This window comes from Zingiber officinale, chromosome 3A, assembly GCF_018446385.1.
Source record: "Zingiber officinale cultivar Zhangliang chromosome 3A, Zo_v1.1, whole genome shotgun sequence".
In the NCBI taxonomy this organism is placed as follows: Eukaryota; Viridiplantae; Streptophyta; class Magnoliopsida; order Zingiberales; family Zingiberaceae; genus Zingiber; species Zingiber officinale.
The window spans coordinates 35,969,548-35,994,694 of record NC_055990.1 but is presented as its reverse complement, the minus strand read 5'-3'; the positions used below and the strand labels follow the sequence as shown (position 1 = coordinate 35,994,694).

General features: G+C 44.9%; 2 protein-coding genes across 2 annotated transcripts; one reads left to right on the top strand and one right to left on the bottom strand.

The window, feature by feature from the left end:
* Positions 1 to 14,887: 14,887 nt before the first annotated feature.
* LOC122051729 (methyl-CpG-binding domain-containing protein 11-like) lies at positions 14,888 to 21,919 on the top strand. Its single transcript, XM_042612986.1, has 3 exons — positions 14,888 to 15,112; positions 20,755 to 20,905; positions 21,031 to 21,919. Exons 1-3 carry the CDS (start codon positions 14,972 to 14,974, stop codon positions 21,687 to 21,689), a joined length of 951 nt encoding a protein of 316 aa, XP_042468920.1. The 5' UTR covers positions 14,888 to 14,971; the 3' UTR covers positions 21,690 to 21,919.
* A 136-nt stretch (positions 21,920 to 22,055) lies between these two features.
* LOC122051730 (60S ribosomal protein L15-2-like) lies at positions 22,056 to 25,057 on the bottom strand. The gene is made up of 4 exons (XM_042612987.1): positions 25,006 to 25,057; positions 24,710 to 24,876; positions 22,648 to 22,845; positions 22,056 to 22,553 (listed from the first exon to the last, which is right to left on the bottom strand). Exons 1-4 carry the CDS (start codon positions 25,007 to 25,009, stop codon positions 22,308 to 22,310), a joined length of 615 nt encoding a protein of 204 aa, XP_042468921.1. The 5' UTR covers positions 25,010 to 25,057; the 3' UTR covers positions 22,056 to 22,307.
* Between the last annotated feature and the right edge of the window lie 90 nt (positions 25,058 to 25,147).

The window sequence follows — 25,147 nt, the reverse complement described above, 5'->3', positions numbered from 1 at the left end:
GATGTATCTCACAAACTGCACACGTCCGGATATTGCCTATGCGGTCAACAAGCTGAGTCGTTTTACGAGTGATCCAAACGACACCCATTGGAAAGCATTGATGCGAGTTCTTAGATATTTGAAATATACTATGAACTATGGATTATATTACGGAAAATATCCAGCTGTGTTGGAGGGATATTGTGATGCTAATTGGATATCAGATACAAAAGACTCCAAATCCACTAGTGGATATGTTTTCACGATCGGTGGGGGAGTAGTATCTTGGAAATCCACTAAGCAGACGTGCATTGCTCGGTCAACTATGGAATTCGAGTTTATAGCACTAGACAAAGCAGCTGAGGAAGCTGAATGACTGCGAAATTTCTTGGAAGATATTTCGAGCTGGACGAAACCTGTGCCCGCCATACTGATCCATTGTGATAGTCAATCGGCAATTGGAAGGGCACAGGGAAGTCACGACATATACGTCGTAGACATAATACCATTAGGCAGTTGATCTTGAATGGAATGATTGCAATTGACTATGTTAAGTCCAAAGATAATTTGACAGATCCTCTTACGAAAGGGTTGAGTCGAGATCAAGTATACTGCTCATCAAGAGGAATATGATTAAAAATCTACAACTAAAAAATGACTATAGCGGTAACCCAACCTTGTTGACTGAGATCCCAAGATCTTGGTTCAATGGGACAACGAAGTTACAGAAGTTGTGTTACAGCACATGAGATATTTTATCTCTATCCCAATCCTAGGATGAATTTGTGCTGTCCTACCTCATGTAATGAGGTAAAGCTTATGCTTTTAGTGACTTTTATACCTTATAAGGTGGAGTATGGTAGGATACTCCTGATAGAAGTGTCACCTATATGAGTGTGAAGACAGACCGCTTCAATGAAACACTCATGAATCCAAGATGGTGTCCATGGCTGAAACGGAACCAACCATGAGAACCTAAAGTAGGTGAGATAGATCTCTGTATGGGTGTTATTGTCTTAGTATACACCAACAGCTGAGCAGTTCAAAACATCACGTTCACTGCGCAGCCTAGTATACTCGATAGCATTCCACTACGGAAGGTTCAAAGACACAAGCTACCTCTCCCGATGTAGTGACTTATCGATTAGACTCTTGTAAAGTGTCAGCATGCATACACGCATTGCATTAATTTCCATTCATGTGGGGGATTGTTGGATATTGGGGCCTTAATGGACCAATACGGTTTTGTGGAAAAATCGGAATGTCATCAATAGATAAAAGTCATAATTGACTTCAAAATTGAAATCTACGTTTCGAGTAGATAAATTTAGACTATTAATTTACTCAAAACCGATTAAAGGTGAATGAGAAATTAATTGTTTAAAGTCGGCCCAAATAAACATTAATTATTCATTAATGATATATATAAGGAAATGCATGGGAGAATAGTCCCACATCGGAAACTTTCGATGTGCATTCTTTGCTTATTAATGATGCTGTGTTAATGGAGTTAACTCAGAAAAAGACCAGGTGCTCTCTTCTCAGGGGCGAGCAGGTGCTCGCACCTGTGAGCCCGCTACGTGCGCAATGGGCGCAATGGGCACTTTGCACTTTGCACTTTGCACTTACGCGTCGTCGCGAGGAACTTAAATTTATGCTCCAGAGGACATTGCAGTACCTACGTGGCACTCGGGTGACTGATACGTATCAGGCTCGTATCTGACATGCAATGCCTATATGACATCCACGTGGGCAAACGGATGACAATCGTTGATCAAAGAGGTGTGATGGATCGCTTGTGATGCAATCTAGAGCGTTGGATCGCGAAGAGTCACGATCTGATCGCTTGGGATGAGACTTGATCTGAAGCGTCAGATCGAATGGATCAGTAGATCCAGATTCGATGGCTGATGACAATAGGGGAGATCTAAGGGTCACAACTCTTCAGATCTGATGGATGAGATTAAAGTGGGATATATGAAGGGTTATAACTCTTCAGAATGGACGATCCAGATCGATCCAGCCCAAAGAACACATCCTCTCACCCAAAAAGGCATTTAACCTCTTCATTTGGTATAAATAGAACCCTCCAGATGCTGGAAAGATCAATCAAATCATCGAATTCATCTATTCTACTCTCTCTTGAGCATTCATCTCATCTTGTGCATTTAAGAGTCCAAAAAGCCTACGAGAAGGTTCGCTGGTCTTGGAATTCGGAGTGCTAAGATTCCGAGATATTCGTCGTTGTATCTTGGGAACGAATTGCTGCTATCCGTTAGCACCGTAGCGGAGCAATATCATTTACGGAGATAGTGTTGAACACTAGCCTCGACGATCAGTATCAGTTTGCGTACTCCAGGAGATATCGGGAATAATAGGTTTGTGCCATTGATAACAGAGCATATTTCATAGATAAATCATACTTTAGAAGTTTCCAGCTTGTCGCATCAAAGATATGCATGTTCACTTTAAAATGGTAGTGACACTTCTGGCTTCTCTTTTCATAGGATGTATAGGAAAACGTGCGTATGTTTTTGAAATACGTGCATAGACACTACAATAACATTATAAAAGAGATTCTCATCTACACATGAAGGAATACGCAATTTCGTTATTCTATCCACTTTTGCTATCGTTTGCTACTATTCTATATATCGTTGGAAATTAACTTAAGCGTCGGAGGGTTAACACTAAAAATTCCTTCTCGACCGAGCACTGACGCTTTTATATATATAATCTTAATTAATATCTATCAATTAAAAAATAAATATAAAATATTTAAAATAAATATAAAATGTCACATTCTAACTGATCCGGTGGTAAGGACGGGGGATCCTCGTCAGCGGGGGGTCAACGACACGTGGAGGTGAGAGGGCAACACGGTCAGCCCGAAGATCGGCCGACCGGACGGAGCAGGCCTACCGACAGGGCCCTGTAGTCCGACCGGCCGGAAATTCTCCTAACCGAATGGAGGACAACCTGACTAGGGGTCGGATTTCCGATGCTCAAGATGAAGAGGTTTCAATGGTCAAGAGGGCTCATCGTTCGGCTGGCGCGCAAGGCAACACAGGCAGGAGCAGTCTCAACCGAGCATATGACCAATGCAAGAGTAATATGCTTGCCAAGCGGCTTATCTGCTCGGCCCTGGAACAGACAAGATCCGCAAGAGGACAAAGGAGACAGGACAGCATCATCCTCGAGACACCTGTCGCCGACCAGCAGCAAAGTTGGCGGCTGAGCCGTACACAGAATCGTACGGTGGAAGCTTCCACCGTCACATCCGGGATATGCTCGGACGATTGTGGAATAGCGCAGAGGCACTTTTCTGACACAGACTTGTTAAGGTATGTTTGGGGAAGCGTGCACGCGTTGGGAAACATGCCTGCGCTTCCCCGGGGTCCTATATAAAGACCCCAGACGTCGACGAAGGTATGCGCAACTATTTACTGTAGCCTCGTTACTCTGCCTCATTCGTGGCCTGACTTGAGCGTCGGAGGACCGTCGCCGGGAACCCCTCCTGGCCCGACTTCTTTGCAGGATCGCCGAATAACTACATCACCAGTCAGAGACAGCGGAGCGTGCCAAGTCCCCAGCGTCCGTCGACTCAGCGCTCGGACAGGATCAAATTGCCGCCGTCTGTGGGAATCGTACCTGAATCCGAGCCAAGAAGATGGAAGCAGCTGGACGTCAACTTTTGGTAACTCTCTCTCCTGAAGAACTCGAAGCACTCGTCCAAGCGCGAGCAGCGAAGATTGTGGAGCAACAGCAGAAAGCTCAAGCTGAGCGGGCAGTGTAGCAAGCAACATTAGCTTCGGGTGGCAGAGTGCCACCCGAAAACTGGCAGGAGCAGCTCTCAATATGGGGGCAAAACAAGGGGCCGGTCGGCACACAGATGGGTGCACCACCCACCCCAATACCTTTTCATCGGGCTTTGTTCCAGACGCCCTCGGAGGTGGCGCAAGCCAATCAAGACAAAGGATCCTCATCAGACGAGGCACCCATCCGGGATGTCAGAAAAGGAAAGGCTCCCTTATCGGACACGTCGCCCGAGCGGACCAACCAGCAGTTCTCAGATGCCATTCTTCGCGATCCACTGCCAAGGCATTATGTGCCCCCTGCAATCGGGGAGTACAACAGGACGACCGACCCAGACGACCACCTGGGTAAATTCGACAGTACCGCCACTCTGCATCAGTACATAGATGGTGTAAAATGCCGAGTGTTCCTCATAACGCTTTCGGGATCGGCACATCAGTGGTTTCGAAGACTGCCGGACGGCTCAATCACCAGTTTCAAGGAATTCCGGACGGCGTTTCTCCATCATTTCGCTAGCAGTAGGCGCCACCAGAAGACAAGCGTTAGCTTGTTTGTCGTCAAGCAAGGCGCGAGGGAGCCGCTCCGAGCGTACATTCAGCGCTTCAACCAGGTGGCCATGGACATTCCAACGGTCACCTCAGAAACAATGGTGAACACGTTCACGCAAGGGCTCGTGGACGGTGATTTCTTCCGATCGCTCATCCGGAAGCCGCCTCGGGACTACAACCACATGCTGCATAAAGCCAACGAATACATCAATGTGGAGGAGGCCAGGCGGCAAGACGGAAAGAAGCTCAAAGCGACCAACCAGCTCTTGCCGAGCGGAAGCAACCCATCAGTCACTAGCCACCAAGAGGACCGCGGGCCGAAGCCGCCCGTCCTCATCAGCATACTCGGCCGCACGCCGTCTAACAAGTCACGGCTGATCGACCCAAACACATGGGGAAGGTATGGACACCCCAATGTTTTGCTCACTCCATCAGTCGGTCACTCACAATATTCGCGACTGTTGGAGCCTCCCCCCCATCGCTCATCCCGCACTGAGGAGTTACCGCCGCCGATCGCTTTCACTAGATCGGCAACATCGACAACGTAGCCCTAGGCAAAGGACAGAAGGGCGATCCCCCGAGCAGCATCACCGTCAGCAACACGGAGCCCACCATCGAGCGTCAAATGAACGACCTCGACCTTCAGCTCGAGAGGAGGAAAACAGGGGAAACGCATCTCGGGGAGAGATCAACATCATCGTCGAGGGTCCGACCGGCGGAGATTCGAATAGAGCCAGAAAGGCGCATGAGAGGCAGTTGAGGATCCACGCGGTTGGCTGCAGCCAGGAAAGGGCGAGTGGACCCGAGATCAGCTTCAGCCCCAGGGACCTTCAAGGAGTGGAAGTCCCTCACGATGACGCCCTGATCATCCGAGCGGTAATAGCCAATTACACTATTCACCGCATTTTCATTGATATAGGCAGCTCGGTCAACATAATCTTTAAGAAAGCCTTCGACCAACTACAAATTGACCAAGTCGAACTACTTCCAATGATGACTCCCCTATACGGATTCATGGGGAATAAAGTCTTGCCGGTCGGTCAAGTCCGACTGGCTATCTCGTTGGGCGAGGAGCCGCTCAGAAGGACAAAGACTACCACCTTCATCGTGGTCGATGCTCCTTCTGCATGCAACGTGATCCTAGGGCGACCGGCCCTCAACGAGTTCCGGGCGGTCGTCTCTACCTTCTGCCAGAAGATCAAATTCCCGGTGGAAGATCAAGTGGGGGAGGTGAGGGGAGACCAGCTGGTCGCTCGGATATGCTACGTGGAGATGGTTCGGGCCGAATCCAAGTCCGCTCGGAAAGTACCGCGTGTCGAGGTACATGCTATTACTGAAAAGCCACCTTCTTTAGTTTATAAAGAAAAAGAGGAGGTGCAGATTGACCCATCCTGACCGGAGGCCACCACCTTCATAGCATCCGATCTGGAGGAGAAGCAGAAGAAAAAGGTGATCAAATGCCTCCAGCGGAACTGCGACGTCTTCGCCTGGTCGACCCATGAGCTGCCAGGTGTCTCGCCAATCGTAGCGCAACATGAACTTCATGTCCGGCCGGACGCTCGTCCGGTGAAGCAAAGGAAGAGGAACTTCAGCGCGGAGCAGAATGTAATAATCCGTGCGGAGATAGAAAAGTTTCTGGAGGTCGGCCACATAAGGGAAGTACAATTCCCGAGTTGGCTTGCAAACGTGGTCCTGGTCTCCAAGTCGGGCAACAAGTGGAGAGTCTGCATCGACTTCCGGGACTTAAACAAGGCATGCCCGAAGGACTTCTACCCTCTTCCACGGATCGATCAGCTGGTGGACTCCACGGCCGGGTGCGAGCTGATATGCATGTTGGATGCATACCAAGGCTACCATCAGGTGCCGCTCGCCTGAGAAGACCAAGAGAAGGTCAGCTTCGTCACGGCGGACGGCACTTACTGCTACAATGTAATGTCGTTCGGATTGAAGAATGCGGGAGCCACCTACCAACGCCTGATGAACAAGGTCTTCAGAAAGCAGATCAGACGCAATTTGGAAGTGTACGTAGACGACATACTTATCAAATCCTTCCAGGCGGCCGATCTCTACGCGGACATGGAGGAGACCTTCCAAACATTAAGGAGGTATGACGTCAAACTTAACCCTCAGAAGTACCTGTTTGGGGCAAGGGGCGGGCGCTTCTTGGGTTACATTGTGACCGAGCGGGACATAGAGGCGAACCCCAGCAAGATAAAGGCGCTGCAGGACATGCCGCCTCCCAGAAACCTCCGAGAAGTGCAGCGTCTCACCGGTCGAATAACGGCGCTGTCAAGGTTCATCTCTAAGACTGCCGACCGGAGCTTGTCGTTTTTCAAGATACTCCGTAAAGCCACCAAGTTTCAATGGGATGAGGAGTGTGATCGGGCGTTCGAGGAATTAAAGGCTTACCTGAATTCTTTACCCGTGCTAGCAAAACCAGCCGTAGGTGAGCCGCTTCACATTTATTTATCATCAACTGAGCATGCTGTGGGCTCAGCATTAGTGAGGCCGAGCGACGAGGAGCAGCCAGTGTATTTTTTAAGCCATATCTTAAAGGATGCTGAGTCTCGCTACACCGGTCTCGAGAAGTTGGCTTTCGCCTTGGTTCTTACAGCTCGGAGGTTGCGCCCTTACTTTCTGGCGCACACAATTATTGTGATGACGAATAGCCCACTAGCCAGGGTACTCCTGAACCCCGAAGCATCCGGACGGCTTATCAAGTGGACGACGGAGTTAAGCGAGTTTGATATCCAATACCAACCCCGCTCGGCGATCAAAGCACAATCCTTGGCGGATTTCGTAACCGAGGTACAAAAGCCCGAGCCCGAAGCTACATGGAAAATATATGTGGACGGATCGTCCACTCAGCTCAGAAGCTGAATGGGGATAGTACTACTTTCACCTCAGGGAGAGCGGATGCATCTATCTATCCGTCTGGGCTATCAGGCAACAAATAATGAGGCAGAATACGAAGCCCTCATAGCCGGATTGCAAGCCGCATGGCATGTCGGAGTCAGTCGGGTCGTGATCCACTCGGATTCACAACTTGCCGCTCAGCAACTCATGGGCGCTTTTGAAATAAACAATGGCAGACTCAGATTGTACGCGGAGGCCTTTGAGAAACTCAAGGTCGGCTTCACCGAGGTAGTAGTCCAGAAGATACCCCGAGCGGAGAACCATGCGGCAGATGAGTTAGCTAAACTCGCAAGCTCAATGTCGTCGGTCGTCATCCACCCACCCATCGAGCAAGTATGTTTGGTAGCACACGTGGATCGGATGGACGACCTCACATTCCCGAGCGATTGGAGAGCAACCATCGTGAAGTTTCTGCGCTCGGGTGCCACGCCCTCCGATCGGGACGAAACTCAGCTATTAAGAAGGAGAGTCGGTCGGTTCACGCTCATCGGGGAGCAACTTTACAAAAAGACGTTCTCCCGACCTCTGTTGAAGTGCGTCAGCTCGGACGACACCAAGTACATTCTCCAGGAGATACATCAAGGGTCATGCGAAGGGCATCCGGGTGGCCGGTCTTTGGCTAGGAAGATCTTGCTGGCCGGATACTTCTGGCCAACGCTACACGAGGACGCTGTTCGGACCGTCGCAACATGTATTTCCTGTCAGAAGTACTACAATTTTTCACATAGGTCAACGGAAGAAATGAAAGCGTCCACAGTGTTTTGCCCCGTTCGACCAGTGGGGCATGGACATCGTAGGACCCTTCCCTATAGCGACCAGAAAAAGGAAATTTCTATTGGTGGCGGTAGATTACTTCTCCAAGTGGGTGGAGGCTGAGCCATTGGCCAAGATAACCGAGCACATGGTCAAAAAGTTCATCTGGCAAAACATCATCTGTCGGTTCGACATTCCGTGTCAGCTCGTGTCGGATAATGGGCGACAATTTTCCGGAAGTCAGCTCGAGGAATGGTGCAAGGAGTATGACATCGAGCAACACTTCATGTCTGTGGCGTATCCCCAAAGCAATGGTCAAGCCGAAGTAGCTAACCGGGAGATACTCCGAATTCTTCAGGCTCGGCTCGACCACATGGGTGGAAGCTGGGTGGACGAGCTGCCGGGAGTCTTGTGGGCCATCCGCACGACCCCTAAGGAGGGGACGGGAGTCACCCCGTTCCACCTGGTATACGGAGGCGAGGTGGTCGTCCCAGTCGAAGTCGGCGTAGAGTCCGCCCGGATCCAGAACTACAATGAGGATAACGCCGAGCGGAGGCAGCTGGAATTGGACTTGATCGACGAGGAGCGAGCCAAAGCATCCGTCCGGCTAATGGCCTACAAGCAGAGAATGAAGCAGAACTACAACCGTCGCGTGATTCCTCGAACATTCCATGTGGGCGACTTGGTGTGGAAGAAAGTCAAGCTGGTCGGAGATGTGGGCAAGTTGGAGGCTCCCTGGGCAGGACCGTTCAAAGTCATCGAGAAGCTCCGATCGGGAGCTTATTACTTAGAAGATGAGGATGGACGAAGGCTAGAGAGGTCGTGGAGCGCAAACCGCCTCTAGCCCTATCGAGCTGGAAGAAAGGTGCGCTGATGTAATATACTTTGAAATATTCTGTTCGGATGTATTACTTGGTTGCAGGAATAAAAGCTATAAGAATAAAGGCATGATTTTGGCGCACCAAGCGAGTAGCAGCGTGATGCCGTGGCGGAGACCCCGAGCCGTTCGGTCGGGAGTATATTATCCGAGCCCAATGCTCGATGGCGAAGATCCGATGTCGTTCGGCCGGGAGTATATTATCCGAGTCCAACGTTCGATGACGAAGACCCCGAGCCGTTCGGCTGGGAGTATATTATCCGAGTCCAACACTCGATGGAGAAGACCCCGTGCCGTTCGGCCGGGAATATATTATCTGAGTCTAACGCACGATGGAGAAGACCCCGTGTCGTTCGGCCGGGAATATATTATCCGAATCTAATGCTCGATGGAGAAGACCCCGTGCCATTCGGCCGGGAATATATTATCCGAGCTATAAGCTCACATTGAAGACCGTCGAGCTCCGACGTTAAACCCTAGAATCGGACCGGCGACTATAAACCACCTGGCTTGAAAATCGTCGAGCTCCGACGTTAAACCCTAGAATCGGACCGGCGACTATAAACCCCCCGGCTTGAAGACCGTCGAGCGGCGACGTTAAACTCTAGAGTCGGACCGGCGACTATAAACCCCCCGGCTTGAAGACCGTCGAGCAGCGACGTTAAACTCTAGAGTCGGACCGGCGACTATAAACCACCCGGCTTGAAGACCGTCAAGCTCCGACGTTAAATCCTAGAGTCGGGCCGGCGACTATAAACCACCCGGCTTGAAGACCGTCGAGCGGCGACGTTAAACTTTAGAGTCGGACCGACGACTATAAACCCCCTGGCTTGAAGACCGTCGAGCGGCGACGTTAAACTCTAGAGTCGGACCGGCGACTATAAACCACCCGGCTTGAAGACCGTCGAGCTCCGACGTTAAACCCTAGAGTCGGACCGGCGACTATAAACCCCCCAGCTTGAAGATCGTCGAGCTCCGACGTTAAACTCTAGAGTCGGACCGGCGACTATAAATCCTCCCGCCGGAAGACTCTCTGGTGTAGACGCGACAAGCCATACGGGCCCCGGCTCTGCGATCAACATTAGCAATCGACAAGCCTTGTCCGTAGGGATGAAATAGTGATAATGTACTTCCGTCCGAATACATCGACGAGAAGGTACTAAAGGGGTCGGCATGTGAGCCGAGCGGCCGAGCGGCCGTGCGGCCAAGTTACCAAGAGTACTTACGACCATTTAACGAAAATTCCAGTATAAGTGAGGGGGGTCCATACAAGCGGCTTAGTTATAAACACAAGAAACAATTAACGAAAAGAAAGGGAGGAGACATAACGATTGTAGCTCGCGCTCTGATCGGAGGACACAAGTATTGACAAAGTTAAATAAGTTAAATAACAGGACAGGATATATCCATTAAAAGCCTAGCCCTTAGAGCCGGTCGGAAGAGTTACAAAAAACACCAAGAAAACCACAAACTCTCCTCACTCCAGGGGCTCGAAGATGGACTCCGAAACGGATTCCAGCAGGCCGGCCATATCTCGGGGGGGGGGGGGGGGGATGGAGGTATCCTCTGGGAGATGGCCCTTGGCCTTCAAGTATGCAGCGGTCGCCCGGATAGCCTCCTCGAAGGACAGGACGAGCCGATCGCTTAACTTGTTACCGAACTCGTCCGATCGGAGGTAGTTCCGTCTCATCACTTCGAAGCGGTCGGACTCTCCGCCCTGATATTCCTTCAACGCCCCTCGGGATGAGTCGAGAGCTTCCTGAAGATCTTTCAGATCAGCTTGCAATTTAACTTCAGTGGCCGATCGACTCTCTTTCTCAGCGGCTAGCAAGTCGGTTAATTCCGTGACGCGCTGCTCCAGCGCTCGAACCTCCACCTTCATCGCGTCCAGATCAGCAACGGCCCTATTTTTTCTGTTGGTGGCCACAGTGATCTGGTGGTCGTGGGACTTGACTTGGTTTTCAAGTCCGGCCACCCTGGTTTCCAGGCTGGAAGATTTGCGCTGCTCAACTGCTAGCAGTTTTTCCATTTTAGCCAGCTCGGACTTGAGCGTGGCGTACGGGGGCCCCTCAGCCGGCGCTCCAGAAATTTGGAGCTTCTTCAACTCCTCTTCCAGCTCGGACAGACGATTGCTGACCGCAATGTTCTCCACCCAATGCTGCGTTCGGATGGATAACGTCAGTAACCTGATAGTCATCATGATAGCGCGTTAAGAAACATACCCCGGTGGCTTGCTGCATGTGGCTGTCTGCCAGCTGACCGGGAGTCATCAAGGCCAGCGAGCCCTCGCATCTTCCCACGTCTAGGCGAGCGGACCCCGGATTGTGATTTGGTGCTCGGGACCGGTAGGCTAATCCGCCGCTAAAAGGAACTCCTCGGTGGGGAGACAGAGGACGAACTTGATCATTCGGCGGCCGCTTGGATCCGCTTGGGTAGAAACGACTCGGCTGGAAGACTCGCTGATCGGTGCAAAAGTAATGTCCGAGCGCTTAAGCCGAAGGCGGACCCGGGGCACGGAGCTAACGGGTGGTGCTCCAGTCGAGGGTGCCGGCCGGTCAAGCTGGGAGGGGATCCGATCAGAAGAAATGGTCTCGTGCGCGGTAGGCAGCGGGTCGATTGCTTCTGGGAGGGCGTTGACTGGCCCAATCACCGGCTCAACGGGCGCAATGGCGGTTCGGCGACGTTTGCAAGTTATCAGTGGGGAATCGCCGGCCGATCGCTCCGCGTCCTATGATGTGGGCTGCTGATCGGCCGAAGAAATAGCATCCCCGGTCGCTCCAGTGGCAGTGCCCTGAGCGGCAGACTCTCGGGCCTCAGTTGGAGTCTCTTCACTTTCGCCCTCGTGCGAGCCGACCGGCGCGATGCCTCGATCGGCCATCTCTTTGGCAGCCACCGCCTCAATCTCGGCGGCCTTCAACTTCAGCCGATCGGCAACCTTGGATCGCCACATGATGTCAGCTGCATAACAGAAGAATAAATCAGTTAGACCAAAAGGAAAAAAGACAAGGAGAGTGCTTACCCAAGCTGCTCGGAAGCTTTGCGCGGATCGGGCTCAAGCTAAAGACATACAACACCCCCTCATGAAGCAGGTTGTCGATATTGAACCTCTGGCCGGCCAGTAGGTTGGCCCATGAAGGTATTCCGGCTGGTTCTTGTACTTGCCGAGGTTAGGCGGGTCCGGCACGGTGGTTTGCCACTTGGTACGAAAGGAAGGCAGCTCGGGAAAACGAAGGTAAAAATAATTTTCCTTCCAGTGCTTGTTCGAGGTCGGCATCTTATCGAAGAAGACGAGGCCGATCCGCGACTGGAAAAGGAAAGTACCCCACTCGGACTGTTTTGGGTAGTAGAAGTAATGGAAAACTCTGGGGGTTAAGGGAATATCATGCAGCTTGAAGAGGATTACTACGCCGCATAGCAGTCTAAAAGAGTTGGGGACAAGTTGGCCGAGCGGGATGCGGAAATAATTGCAAACTTCCCAGATAAAGGAGTGAAGAGGGAAGCGCAGACCGGCCACAAATTGGTCGCGGAAGAAGCAAACTGTGCCGGTCGGCGGATTATGGGGCCGATCGGAAGAGGTAGCTAAAACTAGTCTATGGTCAGAAGGCAGTTCGAATTCGTTGAGGGAACGTCCAACGTCAGTTTCTTCGAACCGGCTAAGCATAGTCATATACCACAGGCTAGGAGAAGAACCAGATGGTTGCGAAGTGCTAGCCATCGACGGAATGGTAGCGAGGAAAGAAGAAACGATAAAAGGAGAAGGAAAGGGTGGACAGAGGATCCAAACTATATTGAATGGGTATGGAGGCCACCAAAAAAGAAAAAAATAGGAGAAAGCAAGGATAGGAGAAGGCTTACAAGGTACGGACCGTGAAGGAGACGGCGGAAGTTCGTCGGAGCACCACGGCAAGCGGACACTGGGAGGATGGTCGCAGAAGAAATCGCCAAAAACGCAAAGGCAAGAGTGATAGAAGGAGGCTCAGTGACGGCGCTTCTTAAACCCCGGTCTCAGTTCACCACAACCGTCCGATCCAGGTAATCGGAAGAAGCGAAGGCATCGGATCGTCGGATTTGAACCGACGCATGTCCCATCGGAGATTACGCCCCCGCCCTACGATGACGGCGGACTTGCCAGGTGTCGATCAACGATTGGGCGGCATTTAATGAGCGCCATTACCCGCGCGTGGGCAGCTTAATGAAGATTAGCATGAATCCCGAGGAGACCCGACGACGCCGACCGCCCCCGGAACAGTAGCGCAACAAAGCGACGGAGGGAGATCAAAACTCCAAGGCATAACCATCAACTCGCCGATCGGCCTTGGGGCGTCCTAGAGTCGATCGGAAATACACTTTCGGAAGTGGCGAAGTGAATGTCGCTCGACCAGATTCATAGTCCAGTCAGTCGGACTTGGCGCCTCCTTCGACTAGAGTTAAAGGGGGAGGCATGTGATCCGGTGGTAAGGACGGGGGATCCTCGTCAGCGGGGGGTCAACGGCACGTGGAGGTGAGAGGGCAACACGGTCAGCCCGGAGATCAGCCGACCGGACGGAGCAGGCCTACCGACAGGGCCCTGCAGTCCGACCAGCCGGAAATTCTCCTAACCGAATGGAGGACAACCTGACTAGGGGTCGGGTTTCCGATGCTCAAGATGAAGAGGTTTCAATGGTTAAGAGGGCTCATCGTTCGGCTGGCGCGCAAGGCAACACAGGCAGGAGCAGTCTCAACCGAGCATATGACCAATGCAGGAGTAATATGCTTGCCGAGCGGCTTATCCGCTCGGCCCTGGAACAGACAAGATCCGCAAGAGGACAAAGGAGACAGGACAGCATCATCCTCGAAACACCTGCCGCCGACCAACAGCAGAGTTGGCGACTGAGCCGTACACAGAATCGTACGGTGGAAGCTTCCACCGTCACATCCGGAATATGCTCGGACGATTGCGGAATGGCGCCAGAGGCACTTTTCTGACACAGGCTTGTTAAGGTATGTTTGGGGAAGCGTGCACGCATTGGGAAATGTGCATGCGCTTCCCCGGGGTCCTATATAAAGACCCCAGACGTCGACGAAGGTATGCACAACTATTTACTGTAGCCTCGTTACTCTGCCTCGTTCGTGGCCTGACTTGAGCGTCGGAGGGCCGTCGCCGGAAATCCCTCCTGGCTCGGCTTCTTTGCAGGATCGCCGGAGAACTATATCACCAGTCAGAGACAGCGGAGCATGCCAGATCCCCAGTGTCCGTCAACTCAGCGCTCAGACAGGATCACTAACTATCCAATTCTAACAATTTAATAATAATTGGATCCTCTCGATCATAATTCTTGATCCATTCTTAGAGCAGGAATTATTAATAGATAGATTTTTATGGACCCTCCTTATATAATATTATAATAGACTGAATGAAATGATCTATTTTTGAATCCTACTTTGCAATCTAGAGCATCCGATCTCATCTAACACCGTCTAAGTCAGAGAGAGAGAGAGAGAGAGAGAGAGAGAGAGGGCCTATTCGAAAAAAAAACGTATCTACTGAGACTACTGCAGCATCCGCCGCCGCACGTGTCTCTCTCAACACCTCGTATTATTGATTCTCACTTCTCATCAAACGCCGTCAAGAAAGTCAACGTCACGTTGGCAGACGGTCGTCCCATTCTTTCTGAATTTATCCAATAGCCGCCCGCCACGTCTGACGGCGGGACCCATCGAGACCTGTCCGTTGCGATGATTGTACCAGAGGCGAGGCAGGAAAGAAAACATGGAGGGGCATTTATAGGAATCGGAACCTTACGCAGCCGGATCGCACTCAGTTGGACGAATAGTGAATGGGAGCAGTGAGAGCGTGTGGACTGTATCTTGCAGCACATCCGAAGAGCCGTACGCGAAGTTTCACCTTCAAATCCAACGGTGTAGTCACGTTTTAGTTCCGCCGTTACGAGACGCCGTTTGAAAGCGAAAGACAGATATCTCTCACGCCCTGCTCTTTTCTTCGCATATTTATTTATTTAGATAAATGTTTTATTTTCCCTCACTTCATTCATTCCGTACGAATCCGTTGGCTTATCCGAGAGCCGGAATTTGAGGCCGAGCTATGGCGGAGGCGGAGGCGGAGGTGGAGGTGGGCGATGCGAGCGCCGAGAAGGGAGCGCCGACGCCTCCGGATAAGGCTAGGGCGGACGACCCGGAGGTCGTCTGTGTCGAGCTACCGGCGCCCGCAGGATGGACGAAGAAGGTATGGTTTGGGGAAATTCCTCCTGGTTTTCGTGTTTTTTCGCCTTAAGTTCGTTTGCTTGCCCTAATTTTCCCTTTTATGGCTTCTATTTGAGTCGGGGGGCGTAGCTGATTGGTAGCTTGTCTTGGTGGATTTTCGTTGTGGATTCTAGGGTTTCCGTGCGTTATGATTTCTTTCCGTCGCTTTGATTAGCGTAAGCGAGATGATTAGGGGAGTGACTCGAACTTCAACCTCTGTTTGGTTTTCTCTCTTCTGAGATTAAAAGAATTTCTAAATGAGTTGCGAAGATATAATTACAGAAAAGTTGCTTGTTTGCTTCACTTATACTCAACTTCATTTCGAATATGAAGCCTACCTTAGTATCTCAGGAGTTAGCCTCTACCTCATATAGTGATTTACACTTCAAAATTTGGAAAAGAAGATAGGACTCGTTGGAGAAGTCCTAAACCTAAAATATGACTGTGGGACTAAATCCATTACACCAATAGCCCTATTAATTTGACACTTTTAACACATTCCTCAAGCTGGAGCATTTGATTCTACCTATGTTCAGCTTGCTATATAGAAATTAGCATAGGAAAAATATAAACTTAAATTAACCACACAAAAAATGAAAATACTGTTAAGTTTGGGAATAGTTGATACACCACACATATAATGATTCCCTCAATCTCATGTCATCATAGAACCAAATGAAATCTTTGACCCCCAATCAGCACTTCAACAAGAGAGGTTAGAGAGAGAGGATGAAGCGAAATAAGAATGACAGAGATTTCAGGAATTAATCTCTAGAGTGGACTACTTCTTGAAGCTATGTATAACAACATGCAGAAAGATCTTTGAAAGGAAAATTGGAAAACACCACTTGATCCGTTATTGGACATATCAATATAAGAATAAGACATTTTCTCCCATAAGACAGGGTGCTAGAAACAGAGAAGCAAAACTTGCTATATTTAGGGAGGGAGAACAAAGAATGAGCAGATTACTAAGAATTGCTTGCTACTTGCTATATCAGCAGGAAGAGGGCAGAAATTAATGTAGAACAAGAAATTCTAGCAGAGAGGTGTTGAAATCAGAATCTGTTGGGAAGGAGAATACTGAGGAGAAATCCAATATATCAGAATCTGCTGAAAAAAAGGGATTTTGGTGTGATTTGGTAATCTCATGCTTGCAATGGATTAGGTGAATCTGCTGTAGTCGCACTCTTACTGAATCTACAAGCAAATCTGGAATCTCCAGAACAAGACTCGGAAGAAGTAGACACTGGAGAAGAGAGCATTGGCCTAGGAGCAGTGGCAGCATGGTTGCAACGACAGAAGATGACATGAGGGTGCCTCTTTGTGGGCGCAGTAGGGGTGTGTTACAAATATGGTGAATAAGTGCTGTACCTTTTTTGTGTGGGGAAGGAGCCAGGTGGTGGTTGCTGACACTTTTTGGATAGATAAAATGGAGGTTAAGGTGAGGTATGGTGGATCCAAATGCAAGCAGTGTCAACGATGTTGCTTGAGGATGCCAGAGAAGTCTGCAGGTTTGAAATAGACACACCGAGAAGGAACTCTTGCTTCTGTTTTTGCAAGAGGTGATGAGAGCTACCTCTGGCAAAGGTGAAAAGGATGAAAAGAAAAGCAGAAGGTGATGGGGTGTTTGTTGTTAGGTTGTTGTAGGGGTCCAAGAATTGCTTGATGGGGTCATCGGTGATGGGCATGCAATGTGGTTGGATGCTCGATGAGGTTATGGTCTTATGGAAGCAGATGCCATGGTTGTGTGAATGAGGAGGGTCCAAGAATTATCACAAGTCATTGAGAAGAGGAATAGGATGCAATGGTGGAGCTTGCAAACAAGAACGAGAAAATGTTGGAAAATATCAAATACTAAATTCGGTTCTAATATCAAATATTGCTATCAGACACATTTTTAAAGAATTGTTTGAAAAAGAAAGTGGAAACAAAGGGAAAACAATTCAAAACTACCACGTAAGCCAGAAATTGAATATGTGATTGCAGGTTCAATAATAAAAAAATCTAGAAAATATTAAGATGGATGAACATGAAACTTATGTGAGAACTTTAGATATTTTTGTCGGAATACTTAGGATCAGAAACTAGTTAGTATGCATGCATGAAACTTCAATACAGCTTGCCTTATTCTATGGATTAGATGTGAAAAAAAATAATATAGCATAAGCGAATGTTAAATTGATGTGTGAAGTTGTTAGGAATGATAAGATAAAAATTAAAAAATACCACTATCTCAAGGACAGGAAAGTAGTCAAACCGACAAAACACATAATACCACATCTTACTCTCGAAGCCTTAGCATCGTGACTAAGTTTATTATAAATTACTTTGTCATTGATACTAGTAGGAATAATATCCAACTACCAAATAATACCAAAAATGTTCTCTATATGATCCAGTAAGTAAAAACAAGTTATTGCCCCTGGACTACGGTGAAACGGTAAGGCATTTCAACCGTTAACCAGACATCTAAGATTCGATTGCTAACTACGCCGTACTGCAAAAGTGATTTTTCTCTGGTGGGATGACAAACCTAAGAACACTAGCAGTTAGATGTCGGATTGTGAGCGCTTCCCAACAGTTATTTCATGGTCACCTCCAAGATTAGTCGGTTCGAAGAGTTTTATACCTGGATTAGAAAAAAAAAGAAGTTATTTTTGAAAAATCAAAGAAATAACTAAAGTATTCTATGCATTCCTGTCAACAAACAACAATTTGAATACTTAGATATAAAAAAAAATTCTCAATATAGGTATGCTAGTTCTAATAACTCTGATTATTAATTACCATTTATACTAACTGATAATAATGTATACTGTTTATTTTTAATTATCCTTCTAAATATAACTTGTACTTGTTAGAAGTCATTATAATTATACTGGTGGCTGATCTTTTCTTTTTACAAATATAACTAATATCTCTATTTTAGACCTAAAGTGGGGAACAATTAGATGCACTTCAATAAATTATAAAATGGTAGAACAAACTTCTGTCTCACATGTGTACACATGCACCATATTTCATTTTATTGTAGATGGCAATAAGAGCTCCCAGATTACAGTCAGCTGATCATGACTTTTGCTGCTTGTTAACATCGTTCTTGGCATCTTAAAACAAAAAATCGACATTTGATGTAGTTTTAAAATAAAATTGAGATAGGGTTGAAATTTTAAGGTTTAAATTAAAATTATTTTATTAGACAATTAAAATTTATAAGTTTCTAAAAATTGTAAGCTTTTATTTTGATGTAGTAAAAAAAAATAGGGAGTTATATTTTATTTTGGGGATTAGTCATCTATTTATGATAGGTTATTTTAGATGAATGTTTTTTTTCTTTTGTTTACAATAATGGTTCCTGAATCATCATATAAGATATTCTTCAATTTTAATAAAATCCTTTTGACTTTCTTTTGTGTGTGAGTTACTATTCTATCTGTTGGATATAGTTATTCTTCAAGTTACATCAACTTGGCATCAAAGCTATGTGCGAGTTTTGTTCAATTTTGGTGTTGCATCAGCATTCCTTCTATCAACTCTTAACTTTTTTATATGCGTTGTTCTTACAGCTGCTCTTTATTCTCCTTTCTATCTCTTCCCATATTTAGTTTGTATCCATAGCCATATCCTTTCCATGCATACAAATTCAAAATCCACATCAAGTAGCAAAAACATCAGTCATCAAAAAGTTATCATCTGCTAGATTTGGGAAGTTTAATTTTGTTGAGGAGACACAAGGTTTTGACCTTTACAAATATGACACAAAAGGAATGTGTTGGCAACTTTGTGTTGGAAGTGGACTACTAAGGTGATGGTTCTACAAAAACACTTCACACTTGCATTATTTATTTTACTCCGCTTCATTTTTCTGTAAAAGAAAGAGGTTTTGAAAGGATGATTTTAGTTATATAAAATTCTAAGAGGTATTTAAATACTAATTTATGGAATCAGATTTTATTAACTTATTGTCCTTAAATTTTACAAAGCATTCTCATTTTTAAATTCTTTAACTTGTTATCTAGCAAAGTATAAGTTTTTATGCTTTGTCAAGAACAACAAACAAATTTGAATTAGTGGTTTGATTTTGTATCCTCTAAAGTTATATGAGGGTATTTTGTTTGTTTTGGCTACATTTTAGTACTTCGTTCCATCAAACAATGTGTCTCATTACTTTTCTCTTTTTGTACAATTCATTATTTCTTATGTCTACTTTTTTTATATGAGTTCAAAGCCTTTTCTAATAACACCAAAGATATTTGAAGTTGGGCTCTGTTCGATGTTGGTAAACCTAAGTATAATCTTACTGCATCCACATGGGTTCCAAACTGTCGAAATCTTTTAAGATAAATTTCTAGGGCCATTGTTGAATTTGTTGATAACCCTTAATAGGCAGCCTCCATGTAAAAAAATTGATGTTTTTATGAAATGGTTAATTTGAAAAATAAAACAGGAGTGAAATGGGAGACAATACTGGTCTTGAATCCTTGTTATGACAACTGACATCAATCAGGTTCTTTAGTCTTTTGAATTCACCTTATCCCTTTGGCTCCACTGACATGACCATATTAGGTCGGTTAGTTGCATAGTTGCATTGCTTTTTTAAAAAATTATCAATTATTTCTGAAATAGCTCTACAAACTCATCCAAACCTATCATTCAAAAGCTCAAGATAGAGTGTATATCTTATTAGCTGATTTATGTTTTTCCATGTGTTAAATATTTTCTCTTTTTTGTTGTCTGAATCTATCTCTTCATTTCAGGTGTTTATGATCTCAGTTTTTGAAAACCAACGTTGATATCAACTTATTATAATCACAAGGAATGTACATATTTCAGCAACATGCTGATTTTGTTTGTATATTGGATTAATATTATTTTAGTATGACCATGCAGAGCTGCAAGACTAGTTTGGAATAAATTTGCCAGTGCTTTCTGTTGAGAAATTTATGGTAATCTATTCTCAATGAATGGAGTGCCATAGATTCTGCATTAACACAGCCTATGCTAATTTCCTTAAGAGGATGATGGCCATCTTCTTGCCTCTTGACTTTTATTTGATTTGTTACTTTTTCAGGCAAGTACAGAAAAGTATAATACTGGGTTGTTATTCCATATTTTCTATAAGAGAAAAACATTTAGTCTTTAATCCAACGATAGCATTTTGCTACTTACTTTTAACTTATTTACAACCTCTAGGGCAAAAGAGGTTTTGTCACAGCCAGACAATACATTGACAAAGATTCTATGTAGGCTCCTGATACATGCCTTAATACCTTCTCTCTGAAACTTTCCTACGTGTACTGATTCTTAAAAAGCTTAAGATGGTTCTTTTATGTTCTACCTTCATTATGATACTAAGAGTGCTAATTTTCTAGATATGCAATGATACTGAAGATTCTTCTATCTTTCTGATTGCGTGACAATTGTCCAATTCTTCTCTATCCTTAGATAGCTTCCTTTCTGAGTGAGTGATGAAAACCTAATATGCTGTTGATATTATTTTCCCATTTTTTAAAAAATATTTATTTGATTTGTTTATATGCATATGCGTTTAAGATAATAGCAAACAGTTATTGTATTTCACATCCATCAACAATGTAATGTATACATTTTTGGAGCTGACAGTTCTTACTGAACGAGGATGCAAGTCCAAGAAAGAATGAGATTGTGTTCATATCGCCAACTGGTGAGGAGATTAAGAATAAGAGACACTTACAGCAATACTTGAAGTCACATCCTGGAGGTCCTCCTTCGAGTGAATTTGACTGGGGAACTGGTATCTTCACTTTCTGAGTATTTCCTAATGCGTGTTAGAGTTCCACAATTTTGCAAAATATATGTATATAAATATTGCACAAATGAATCTGTATTTTGGTTCATCCATCAAAAACTTATATGCAGGTGACACTCCAAGGCGTTCTGCAAGAATTAAGGAGAGAGCTAAGCCAGTAGATACCCCAGAAGATGAGAAGCCAAAAAAGCGAGAAAGGAAATCAAGTTCGAAGAAAGCAACAAGAGACAAGAAGGATAATGAAGATCGATTTGATGCCACTTCGGAGGCAAAAGAGAATGTTGTGACAGAAGAAGCTAAAGCATCAACTGATGTGGAAATGCTGGATACTGAAGATGAAAACAAGGTCAAAGCTGAAAATGAAAACAAGGTTAATTGTGAAGCTTTAACAACTGGGACTGAAGTAAATGAGGTTATTGCTACCGAGGAGATCGCAGTGAATGAGGATACCTCTGTGAAAGTTGTGAATGAGGGTGCAGACGAGCCAAATTCAACCTTAGAAACTGGCAGAAACGTTCAAGAGAAAACTGCTGCTAATTTGGGGAACAATGATACACAAACAGCAACTGAAGCTGATAAGCCAGCTGACTCAAACGTATCGCTTCTGCCAGACGGCTCAAAAAATTGGTCAGCAACTAAAGACAACGAAGGGGATCCAACAGGGAATAATATTCAGGAGGATTCGGTCTCTGCTGTCCCCAAGGATGTTCCTTCGGGGAACAGTGGTGATGCACAGCATTTGCCCAAGGCTTCTCCTATTAAAACTTAGTATATTGTCATCTAGACCATGGTTTCTTGATTCTAGGTTTTAGCGCCATCTTTTGGACTGTTTGTAGTATGAACTTGTAACTAGCGCAAATATGCTGCTACTCCACTAAATGTTATGACCATATATGCATGAATCTTCTGCATGTCCTGTAGGTAGATTGTAATCTTACCGTGAAACTTATTTCTGATCTGATACTCGGTTGTCAATGCATGATTTGTATTTAACTTTCATTTCAGAATTGTTGTCACTTTTATTGGTGGTAGTGTCTCTCAAAGACATTTGGTACAGCTTTCACCAGGTGAATTGATCTATCATTGTACTGGAAAGTTTAAAACTGAGACCGTGAAAGTATTTTGGACAAAAGCGTTTTGAAAATAAAAGATCGGTTTCACTATTCATTTCTCAAGACAATTAATTTAAAGGGCGATGAGTAAGGCATGATGACCTGCTCAAATGGTCAACTAAGCCATACAGAGGACGCATGTGATGAGACTGGCACCACAAGCACAATTCATGCGGTTGTTTGGGTAAAAAAAATTCTTGTATCACATGAAAAAGGCACCTAAATAGAGTAGAAACAGAATCATGATCTGAATTGGATTATCTGTGCTTGAATGTTCAACGATAACGACGGAGAGATAATGTCTGGTTCCGCTTCCAGGTCGCCCTTCGAGATGGCCTGGCCTTGTGATGCCGATGCCCTTTGCCACGGAGTCCTCGGTACTTCTTACCAGCCGAAGTGAGTCCGCGAAGCTCACGGTGTTTATGAACACCCTTGCAGATCCAGTTGATCCTGGGGTCATTGCGGATAACTGTGTGGGCTGCATCGACAAGGATAACCTCAAAATACTTGTAGGTAGAATCCTGTGCGACACAAGACCACAAGTTATAGAGATCGGATCACTTGGAGCAAAACTGTATAAAGGTCAATACTGTCAAACAACAAAATTTATCAGACCTCATTAACCCAGTAGGAGTTTAGCACCCTGAGGCCTCCCAACTTCCGGCCAGCTCTCTCCTCAGCTACCGACCTCTTGTTCCTTTGGAATTTAAGTTGAGTGATACCCTGATTTTTGGGTTTCCCATACACAATACCTTTAGGAACTGGTCTCTTCCTGCCACCACGTCTAACACGGACACGATAAATTACATAACCCTACATCCCGAAAGCAATCATTATAAGCATGAACAAAAAAAACCATAAGAAGAATGATCAAATATAGAACCTTAAGACCATCTCCAACCCATAATATCATATTTGGTGTAGTTTTTACTTCAAAATGATATAATTTCAAAACCAAATATTTCAACCTCCAACAAAAAATATTCTTTAAAATATTCTCTTTTTTCTTATTCATAATTTAATTATCAACCTACATTTAAATTTATTAATATGTTTACATGATAATTATTATATTTAAAATTAATATTTCATTAACATTTGATAGGTTAAATTTTTTTAAAATTCAACAACCAACTAATATATATATATATATATATATATATATATATATATAATTATGATTTTCTTTTTTAATTTTTTATTACAGCATTGTTCAGGCATAAATATATTTTAAAAATAGTATAAAATCACACAATTAGGATAAATATTTTACTATTTTTTATTTAAAACAAACAATAACACTTGATTAAAAATACAATATTACATACTTTAACTTTCAGAATTACTATATTATTCTAAATGCTCAATTAACACATCTCTAAGGACAATATGAACTTCTTTGAGGTGGACTCTAGATGTTAAGCCCACGGTAGATGATATAGTCCTCGATTTAGAATGCTCAATTAACATCTCTAAGGACAATATGAACTTCTTTGAGGTGGGACTCTAGACGTTAAGCCCACGGTAGATGATATAGTACTAGATTTGAAAATTTTCTAGCTCAATAAAGACAAAAAAGCTCATATTATACTTCAAATAAAATGCTTAATTAATGCATTTTGAAGTCTTGTAATATTATATTTTCAATTAAGTGTTATTTGTTCTAAATAAAAAATAGTAAAATATTTTATATTAATTGTGTATGATTTTATAATATTTTTAAAATATATTTATGCCTGAACAATTATGTAATAAAAATTAAAATGAAAATCATAATTTTTTATATATATTAATTGGATGCTGAATTTTAAAAAATTTAATCTATCAAATATTAATGAAGTATTAATTTTAAATATAATAATTATCATATAAAAATATTAATAAATTTAAATATATGTTGATAATTAAATTATGAACAAAAAATAGAATATTCTTTTTTGGTGTGATATGGTATGGGTGGATTGGAGCTGAAATAGTGTTTGGAGCTGAAAATGCACCAATTTGGTGTGAATACTACGCCAAATATGGTGTTATGAGTTGGAGATGGTCTAAGGGTACTTGCCAATAATGAATACAAGGTAAATACTCATACAAACAGGAAACTGAGCGCACGTGATTAGAGTCCGAAGTTAAGAACAAATGACAGCAATAAGAAGAAAACAATAGGATGCAGTAATTTCTTCTTAGACAACTGAACTCATAGTCTATTCTAATTTCATTGAGTAACAGAGGAAGAACCATCATATAGAATACAAGATGGTTAAGGGAATTCCTAGACTATAGCTAATAGTTCCAGGACTTGCAACTACAATCGAGGAAGTAAGACTGAAGAAATGGGATGCGATCCTGGATTAGGTTATTGCCATGTCATAATCATTGTGCAAACTAACCGTCAAGAACCTACAAGTATACCTTTAATCCATCAGGAACCAATACGAATGGAAGATCAAATAGCTACATTCCACTGATAAAGTAATGCATTTTGCATCCTAATAGATATCGTGTTAGAGCATGGCAGACGTCGAGGAAAAGTGAGAGGTTATGGAAATGAGCACACAGCAATGAGATCCATTAAGATTCAAATAGTCACAGGAAAAACATAAAATAAAAGCGAGAAAAAAAACATTAAAATCTTGGTAAAGAGCAAAAATAGCGGAAATCGTTCATGGATCGTAACCTGCTTTGCCTTGTAACCAAGACGTCGAGCCTTGTCAGGGCGCGTCGGCTTGGTGACGCGGACGATGGACGGAAGCTGGCGGTATTCCCAGCAGCGAACCCTCTGCAGGAAACGCATCACATCCGACTGCTTCTTCCTCCATAGCTCCGATACGTATTTGTAAGCCCCTGAAATCCAACCCACAGAATCGACCACTAAAATCACACAAAATAAAATGCAACAACCGGAGAAGCCAGCAAGATGAAACCTCTAAAAGCGAATGAACAAAAGAGGAGGGAGAGAGAAATGCGGCTCACCCATTGCTCGGGAGAAATGTTCTGGACCTTCCGCTTAGGGTTTCCTTGCAGTGGCAACGACTGTATTTAAAGAGAGCGACGAGTTCTTGTGGTCGTTGGATGCGTTAGCCCAATCATGAACGTTCATTTTTACCCTTCGCTG